This window comes from Nicotiana tomentosiformis, chromosome 7 (genome assembly GCF_000390325.3).
Source record: "Nicotiana tomentosiformis chromosome 7, ASM39032v3, whole genome shotgun sequence".
Taxonomy (NCBI): Eukaryota; Viridiplantae; Streptophyta; class Magnoliopsida; order Solanales; family Solanaceae; genus Nicotiana; species Nicotiana tomentosiformis.
In genome coordinates this window covers 41,971,581-41,981,188 of record NC_090818.1, presented here as the reverse complement: position 1 = coordinate 41,981,188, position 9,608 = coordinate 41,971,581, and the positions used below count along the sequence as shown (strand labels likewise).

The 9,608-nt window shown below is 33.5% G+C and overlaps 1 protein-coding gene across 4 annotated transcripts; it reads right to left on the bottom strand.

Moving 5' to 3' along the window:
* Nucleotides 1-6,003: 6,003 nt before the first annotated feature.
* Nucleotides 6,004-8,616, bottom strand: LOC104091634 (uncharacterized). Of its 4 annotated transcripts, none has more exons than XM_009597013.4 (6): nucleotides 8,457-8,616; nucleotides 8,087-8,148; nucleotides 7,038-7,162; nucleotides 6,783-6,854; nucleotides 6,483-6,657; nucleotides 6,004-6,291 (listed from the first exon to the last, which is right to left on the bottom strand). In XM_009597013.4, the coding sequence occupies exons 2-6, from the start codon at nucleotides 8,097-8,099 to the stop codon at nucleotides 6,209-6,211; spliced, it is 468 nt and encodes a 155-aa protein (XP_009595308.1). In that variant the 5' UTR covers nucleotides 8,100-8,148; nucleotides 8,457-8,616; the 3' UTR covers nucleotides 6,004-6,208. The 4 variants fall into 4 exon arrangements, with proteins under 4 accessions (XP_009595308.1, XP_070037572.1, XP_070037573.1 ...); XM_070181471.1 differs by having other exon boundaries at nucleotides 7,038-7,123; XM_070181472.1 differs by lacking the exon at nucleotides 8,457-8,616 and adding an exon at nucleotides 8,229-8,378 and having other exon boundaries at nucleotides 7,038-7,123.
* Between the last annotated feature and the right edge of the window lie 992 nt (nucleotides 8,617-9,608).

Here is a 9,608-nt window from a genome sequence, read left to right as displayed (position 1 = left end):
ATCGCACCTCTGAACCCGACAAATTTTACAAAACTCGAATACCCATTCCGCTAAGAGTTCACCCATACTAAAATTATTAAATTCCGATACCATTTCGTCCCTCAAATCGTGATTTTTCATTTTGAAACTTTTCTTCAAAAACCACCATTTTCCTCAAATAAAAACACAAATTAAATGATGAAAATGAAGATAAAATCATGGAATATGTTAGATTCTAGGCGAAGAATACTTACCCAATCGATTTTCTTGAAAAACCTCAAAAGAAGCTCCCAAATCCGAAGTTCAAAACTCAAAATACGATTAAATGACCAAACCCTCGACTTTTATGATTCTGCCCGGCATTTCCTCATTTGCAGGCAATTAAGCACATCTGCGCAATCGCATTTGCGAGAAACGTTCGCATATGCGAAGTTAACTTACCAGGCCCAGGTCCGCATCTGCGGATGACATAGTCGCACCTGCGGCGCGCAAAAGCGAATGACAGGACTGCAGAAGCGGACTCCTTCGCAGATGCGATCACAGAACCGCACAAGTGGCCTTCGCACCTGCGTGCCAGCATCCGCAGAAGCGGGTTAGCTCCCAGACCTCAAAGATCGCAGAAGTGACCAGGCTCATGCAGAAGCGGATCCGCACCTGCGCTCGAAAGTGTCGCAGGTGCGAGACACCAGAACCAGACCTGACTAAGACTATGAAAGACCTCCGAAACTCGTCTGAAACACCCAAGGCCCTCAGGACCCGTCTAAATACACAAACAAGTTCTATAACCTAACACGGACCCGCTCGAGGTCTCAAATCACATCAAACATCGACGAAACTACGAATCGTATCATGAATCGAACTTATGAACTTCCAATGCTCCTAACTTCGAAAACTCGTGCCGAAACTAATCATACCTACCCAGAATAATGTGATATTTTGCAAACAAGTCCCAAATAACATAACGGAACTACTCCGACTCTCGGAATCGCATTCCGACCCCGATATCACCAAAGTCAATTATGGGTCAAACCTCTCCATCCTCCAAACTTCAACTTTTCCAACTTTCGCCGAAATGCCTCAAATTACCCTACGGACCTCCAAATCCAAATCTGAACGTACGCCTAAGTTCAAAATCACCATACGAATCTGTTGAGATCATCCAAAATCCATTCCGGAGCCGTTTACACAAAAGTCAAATTCTCACCGCTTAAGCTTCCAAAACTAGAATCCTTCTTCTAATTCGACTCTGAATCATCCGTTAACTGAATTCAACCACGCACGCAAGTCGATATACATAATATGAAGTTGTACAAGACCTTATGCCGCCAAACGGAACTTAAATTATCAAAACGACCGGCCGGATCGTTACATATGAACACTCTAGACTACCTACTCTACTACCCTAATCCTCGACCTACATACCTTCCTATCAAAGGTCATTTCCTCGATCAGCTGAAGTTGCGACATGTCTTGTCTAATTACCTCTCTCCACCTCTTCTTTGGCCTACCTCTACCTCTCTGTAGTACCTCAAATGTCAACCTCTCACATTCCCTCACCGGGGCGTCTGTGCTCCTCCTCCTCACATGCCCAAATCGCCTAAGCCCTCCTTGCATCTTGTTCTCATGAATATGGGGCCACACCCACCTTATCGTGAATAATCTCATTTCTAATCCTATCTAACCTGGTGTGCCCGCAGATCCATCGCAACCTCCTCATCTCTACTACCTTCATCTTCTGGACATGAGCGATCTTAATTGGTGTCAACACTCCGCCACATACAATATCGTTGGTCAGACTACCACTTTGTGTTACATCTCAAGTTTAAATATGTCTTATTCTTTTACATTTTTGTTCTCTTTTTGTTCTTTGCTTATAGTTATTGTATTATTATTACTTAATATTGTTATACTCTTATATGACTTTTTATTAGTTTATCATCTGACTTAATGTCTTGATTATTATCCTTTTCATAATCATTGATAAATATAATTTTTTTAATTATTAAAATTTAATGTATTTTTATACTTTATCATCTTACTCAAAACTCTTTTATCATTTAAATATATCAATAATATTATATTATCCAATTATTTAATTTATTTATTTAAATTAATTCAAAGTATAAGTATCCTCACACTATCAATATTGTTTTCTTTATATATTCTCTTCCCTGCTATAAAATTTTAATTAGTTTATTGCATTAATATTTTATCTATGATTAAGATATTAATACATAAGTTCTTTCATTGTTATGTTCCAAATCTGTTGAGTTTTCTTCGATTAGCTTTTGTATTATGTGCCATTAAATTTTCTTTCTCTATTAGTTTCAAGATATAAATTTAATTTTTAATTTTCATTAGTAAAGTTACCTATACTCGACATTTATTTTATATTTTTAAATTTTAATTTGTTATCAAGATTTTATTTTTCTTTTATCTAGTAACACTTTCGTGGTCCTCCATAGTTTAAGCGTTCTCATCTAACTTTAAGAGTATTTTAGTTTCAAGTTCTTTCCCATCCATTTCTTAATCTTTTTCCATATTTTTGGTATTATGTTATCTAATATATAGTATTATCACGTTTTTATGTGATTTTTTATTAACTTGGCACTTTGTTTAATATCATTATCCACTACTATATTTTAATATTAATATTAATATTAATATTAATATTATATTATATTATATTATATATATATATATATATATATATATATATATATATATATATATATATTCTAAATTAGAAAGTTGAAAGACTAAAATACCCTTTTAGTAACATACTTTTATATTTAATAACAAAAATAATTAAATAAAACACTAAATAATATTGGTAAAAGGTGCCATTCTTTTCTAAAGGATGCATCTTTCATAGAAAGGTGCGTTAGTTATTTTTCCACTCCTTATAAATAATAGATCATTGTGTAATTTTCAGCACTTGAAACAATTCCAACGTCAAAAGAGTTTACGGCACTTGAGAGAAATTTCAACACTAGAAAACTTTAGCACTTGGAAAATTCCAGCAAAACGAACAAGTTGGGAACAACCATTTCTGTTCCAACCACTCTATAACACTTATGATGAACCGTTGTTAGTTAAAGCATTGAAGAGAAGGGCCTTGTGTAGTTGTAATCGGAGACAGACGAATATAGCATTACATGTGATTGCTATCGGTCTTTCTATAAGCACTCAAGAAGCAAGAAGTCAGGAACTACCATCTTCGGTGTTTGCAGAATATGGACTTGAAAAGCTCGGCTGAAAATAATTAACACTGGAGTTTGTCCAATCGAAGAGATTTTGTTTTCGGTCGAAGAGACTCACTCAAAGCAAGATGTGTTTCGAACCAATATAGTTATTTAAGCAGAAGAATTACCATATAATTGCAAATTATTTTATAAACGTATTAATTTATTTTGCAAGGTAAATATTACTTATTCAATAAACTTTTATTAAGTAACCTAGATTATTCTGTTGGTGTAAAATTATTGTGTGGTTAAATTTTTATTTTAACCTTCCAATACTATTTAAAATAATACATGCAATTCAATTTTTTTTCCTCATAAATTTACCAAGATATAAGTCTGGGTGGTGTTGCATTCCAAAAAGGTGCAATGAAAGGGCTTGAACCTTATCTCAGATATAACACAACATATGACCAAAAATATATATATAATACAACATTGTGATTCCATCACCCAAAATAACAGAAGGAGGTATAAAATGTTATATATCCTCCTTCCTGATAAGCATATATATACAACTTCAACTAACAAAAAACTATGCAGCCTTATCAATAAATATGTGATGTTTTAATCCATGAGTGATAGATATTACTTTCAATATATTGATCATAAGATAATTATATATTTTTAGTTTTTAAAAAATGATATATTAAAAAAAAGAATTTACAATATATTTTTAATTTATTTTTTTATATTTGTTAATGTAACTATAACCGGTGAAATTTTAGATTTACCGTACCATGTTGTCATAATTGCGATATTCCTCATATTAAAAATACAGTTCTATCTTCTTAGAGCTATGAATTAAGGTTTGTAATATTAAACCTATCATTTCCAGGTTTACTAAAAGAAGTAAATACTATATGTAGAAGGGGTGAAATACTAATACAATCAGTATGAATACAAGTCAAAATATTGTTCTACTCTTGTAGAACCATTTTCTAATATTTTTTTGTATTAGTTTCTTCTTCTATTAAGTTAGCTTATTATTATTTTCAAGATCGTACACTTTTTTCTTTAATTAATTTTTTTGTCAAACATATTTTTAATAACATTTATGCAATTTTTAGAAATATCTATATTATATTAATAAATGGTATACCCGCAACGCGCGTACAGAGAGACTAGTAATATAAAGTATAAACATAGAGAATAAAGATTATTTTCAGTTTAATTTTATAAAATAAAATCTTTTGGATTTCAATTTTATATGGTTACTTGTTTAATTCTAATTAATTTTCTAAAATATTTAGTTAGAGCATAGAAGATAAATAACCTACAATGTTACCTTCACAAATTAAGAAAGAAAAAATAAAAGGAAAAAGCTGCATCTCATGAGGGAAAAGGATAAGAAATGAAAATAAAGATTGTAATTATATACCTAAAAAGAAAAATGGATTACATCGCCGAGAATAAGTTAGTGAATCTTTTGACGATTCATAATAATAAAAATGGAAAACCTACTCAAAGTAATATTAGCATAATTATGAAAAATTATGTACTATTTTGTTTCTTAGAATGAACTCTTAATACTTATATTTCATATAGTTGATATGTTTTTCTATTTCTCTCAAATAAATATTTATAGTAAAACTATAAGATAAAGGACATACACAAAGAAATAAATAGAAAAAGAAAAGAATGGAAAATATAATATCACAACCATGTTCACATTTTCTCTAGTATGACTGTTGATCTTGCTCAACGTTTTCTCAGCTTTTGGACTTTCGACAACTCTATTTGTGTTGGCAAGAGTTTATGTTTCATGTGTAAGCTATTTGATCTTTCAACATTGCACATACTTCATCTCATTATTTTTGTATACCTCAATTACATGAAAATTTGCTCTGTTTTTATCAATTTGCGCGTGATCAATCAACGTCCAATTTGACTTTTATCATTGGGGTTACATAGTTAAAAATTTTAGTCATGGTTATGCATTAGAAAACTAAACAGACAATCCAAGATATTTGGATTAATAGAGGTCTACAGAAATGAGCTTTGCTCAAATGATACTGGTGATGAGTCCAACGTCTATACGAATATAGTTAAGTGAAGAAAATTCAGATGATTGAATGATTGAGGTTAGGGATTGTGAATTTTATAGGGATAAAAGAATCGTTGGTGACGGCTTTAATTAGTGTTTACCACACATAAGATAATGACCCGGGAATGTGAAAGGTGGTAAGTTCATGCCCATAATTAATGTTAGTGCAGTAATTACAAGATAACCGTCACTTTGATGTTGGAGAAGAAAGGCACGATTAGCAATTGAAAGCTGATGATGCTTTTCACTTCTCCGCTATAATGCACAATAATTATTAAAATTGCACACCAATTAATATGAGTATTATGGTAAATTATATACTTTATTTATTATTTCTTAAAGAGAGTTTAAAGTCAATAGTGGACAAGTAAAAATAAACGGAGAGTATATATATATATATATACACACACACATATTGAGAGATTTCTTTCTTTTATCACAGCTTATATTTATAAAATTATGAGTCTGCAGAAGTTTATTTACCCACTGCATCGTCAAACTCGCAAAAGTTGTCTAGTCGAGGAAAGCGTTACAAAGTATGCCAAGTCTTACCGGGAGCGAATGAAGAATAGCTGATAGTTACAAGGGAGCCAAGTTTTACCAAAAGCAAAATACGGAACATTTATCAAGAACAGACCACAAACACATAAAGCGAGCTGTTTAGGCGTAGAGCTGCGAATGATTTTGACGAGGGGACTTGGTGAGTGGTGGGTGAAAGATAGAGAGAGCTAATAGTTCAGTCAATGAGAATGGGAAGATAGTACTATTAACACAGCAGGTAGGTAATTAGCAATAATTCACCTCAATGTTTTGGGTCTCTGAGGCTTCACTTGTATGCATAAATAGAATAAGCGGAAATTGCTAAATATACCAAGAAGTATCATCCATCCCCTCTTTTTCCCTAGCTTAGAATTTTTCCTCAGATGTTGGTCATTCTTCTTCAAGCCTTAACTGCCCCAGTCATGGTTTTTTCATCTTTCGTTACCTTGGCGTGAGCTCCATCTGCAGCTTTTGGCGCATTGCCTGCGACAATTATAAGATGTAACAGATCAAAATAACAGTTTTTTTTTCCTTATAAGGATGATCGATGCAACAAGATGGAATTAACATCATGATCTACGCTAGCAGCTAATAATAATAGGTGTCCTCGAATGCTTTTTTCATTGTTTTGAAGGGTGGGCTAGATACACAAAGGGTACAATTCCTGCTTTTACCTCCCATGATACTTTGCTTGGAAATTTGATGTTGTTGCATGGTTTGCTCCATTCTTTGTTCGGCTTCTTGGAAGAATCTTACCCTGCGTCGCTCCATCTCCAACTTACTTTGATTCAGCCAGTTGAAATGACTTTTCACAAGATAGATGAAAGCGACAACTCCAGAACCTATCACCTAAAAACAAACAAAAAAAAGTAATAAATAAGTATCATAGTCCCTCTAAAAATAAGCATCCAGTAAATGTCGTTTGCTAAACTTTGAGAGTAAATTAATATCAACAAAAAAATAATTCTGAATACCGTATAACGGACGAAAACATCGACACCTATCAGCATTGCATCTTCCTCGTTAACACGCTTACGGGTGAATGTCTGAATTCCATTAAAAAGAGATAGCAAGTGTTAACAGTTAGTTTGTCCAAGGTAAAGCTTTGCTACTACTACAACAAGGTAAGCTTTGCTAAATTTGAAATTATTTTAAACTTTCTACAGTTCTCTTTTCTTTTAGAAATTTGCTTTTCGAGTTCCAGCATAAGTAAAAAATAATTCATTTACCTGACCATATTCGGCAATGGATTGATTGAACTCGGGGTGGTGCAAGATGCCATCTTTTCTTCTCAGGCTAGAAGTTATACACTTTGCTATAGTACCAATCCCAGCGTCAATAAGACGATCAAGTACTGACAAGATGACGAAAACTTGAGTGCGAACAGGAATTGTTGTGAAACAGAATATGCGAGAATACTTACCAGCTCAAAATACATATGATGTTAACTGCCAATTTACGCAGGCTAGGCCTGCCCATAGACTGGACCAATTATGTTTGGCCTCAAAGTTGGGGCTCAAAGCCTACTCTGGATTTGTTATTTTGTTGGAAAGACCAAAGCCGAAAGCTTACTATTACCATTTACTAACTAAATTGGAGATGCAACTGGACCAAAATATCTTGCATCTCTAAGATATTCTAAATTGACAAACCAACTAACACTTCAATCTCTCAACTCTAAGTCATTCCAAGTTGAAAGACCAACCAGTACTTCAAAGGCCAAGACTTTCTTTAGACCAGAAAAAGCCTAAAGTGAAAAGGCTTTGAACACTATTTTCGTTCTCTCCCATTCTTAAGGTGACCAAGGAAAAGCTAGTTCTGTTATTGGGATGTAAAATTTTTGGTCAAAGCTCTTCTTGACCAGGACAAAACACTGTCAAGAAGAGCTATGACTCAATAACCTTAGAAGGTAAAGAAGCATTTACCCTTTGCTTAACCTAAAATCCTATTTGATTTCTATGGATCACAACAGGAGCCCGAATTCACACATAAGTTAGCGGCATTGGCGCTTCAACTATATATGTAAAGTATTTAGAGGTTTGTTTCTATCATTGGCTGATGCATAGAATGATGAGCACTTTCTAATAGAGGTTCGGGTTAGCTCTGTCTGCCAAGCCGCATAAAGTCACAAACTATTAAGAATATGATAACACAAACATCACATCATCACATCTGGCCACGTCGATGCAAGATGTTGCAGCGATAACATAAAGCCATAAAATTTAAGAATAACAAAATGATAAATCACAAAAGAGACTAGAATTCCAAAAAGACTTACTTGGTTTTCTCATGATGTTGATTGGAAGACACTTGCTCCAACGATTGAACAACCAACAGCAACTGTGAAAAGGCTAGAGTTTTCATCTCAAATAAAAAAAAACTACTTAATTTTGTTTGGATACATAAGAATATGGAAAGACCTAAACAAACCAGAACAGGGTTTAGGGCCTCGCCGTTCTCCTACCCCTTTCCTTTTAGTTTCCCGTTTCTAGAATTAAATAAATAATACAAGAGGGAAATTACAAGGAAAAGGAAGAACTAAAATCGTCGTCGTCAGCTAACGAAGCCACAAGCTCCGGACAAAATTCTCCGAAAGATAGGGGAAAGGGATTAATTAAAGCATAAAAGGGTGACGGAAAAGGTCTTACCTGTGATTCCGCCGGTCCAGACGTCAGCTACCGATGTGTTCTTCGTTTGGTTAATTTGGGGAATGTTTCGGATGGTTCTAGGTCGTGTAGTGGAAACCGTGAATTTTAGGGTTTTTATTTATGCTGGACTGTCGTGGGCAATTAGTTTTGTCAGATTGAAAGGTTATTTTTTTCTGCTAATTTCTGGGTATGCATTAACGTGTGTCAATTACATAATTTTAAGAAAATCACATAAATATTGTTGAACTGTTATGAAAATATTATATTTGGATGTCCATTGATTACTCCGCTATAGATAATCTTCATTATCCATTTAGTACTCTGTTGAAATTTATCTACAAGCAGCTGATACAGATACGTTACAAGCAACTCAATAAAATAATTTGCAGCAGCTTCTTATTAAACAAGCAGGTTGCAAGCAGCTCATGCAGACAGCTTACAAGCAGCTAAAGAAAAGTCTTGCAGCTGCTTCCTTTCTTCTATAAATAGAGGAGTTTTCAATTCATTATGAACATGAGTTTGAAGTTGAATAATATATCAACCTCTCTCTATACTTGTTTTCAGTTTATTTACTTTACAGCCTTTATTTTATAACACGTTATCAACACGAGACTCTGCCATTTTGAACACTTACTTCGAATTTAATTTCTATTTCAGTGTTTATCTCTGATGTAAGGCGACACTCTTATGTCCATGGTTAGATCTTGTTCATTCCGAGCATCATAAGGCAGATTATATCCTTGAGGTGATGAGTTTTTCTTCTTAGCGGTAGTGATATAGATATTACTTACATATGGAGTGGCCAAATTTGCGTAATTTAATTTGAGCCTTTTGTTTATATTTTAATATATTTATCATCGCTTGCTTGGTTATATGTTACGTATACAGTACCTATTTTGGTATTTGTTTTCATCCTAATTATCTTAATAAAGGATTGCAAAGTGCATAACATTGTTAGATCCACTTAAACTCCATTAATCCATTCCCTGAAGTGAATATGACAATATTAATAAAGTCGTAAATGTGTGCACACTATTGATGTAAATATATTACGATTCACCTCCAGAAGAGGTAATATGATTGAGAGAATATATACTCAATTTTTCGTATTTTAATTTGCTCCGAAAGAAGTAACACAATTGAAATTTTCTC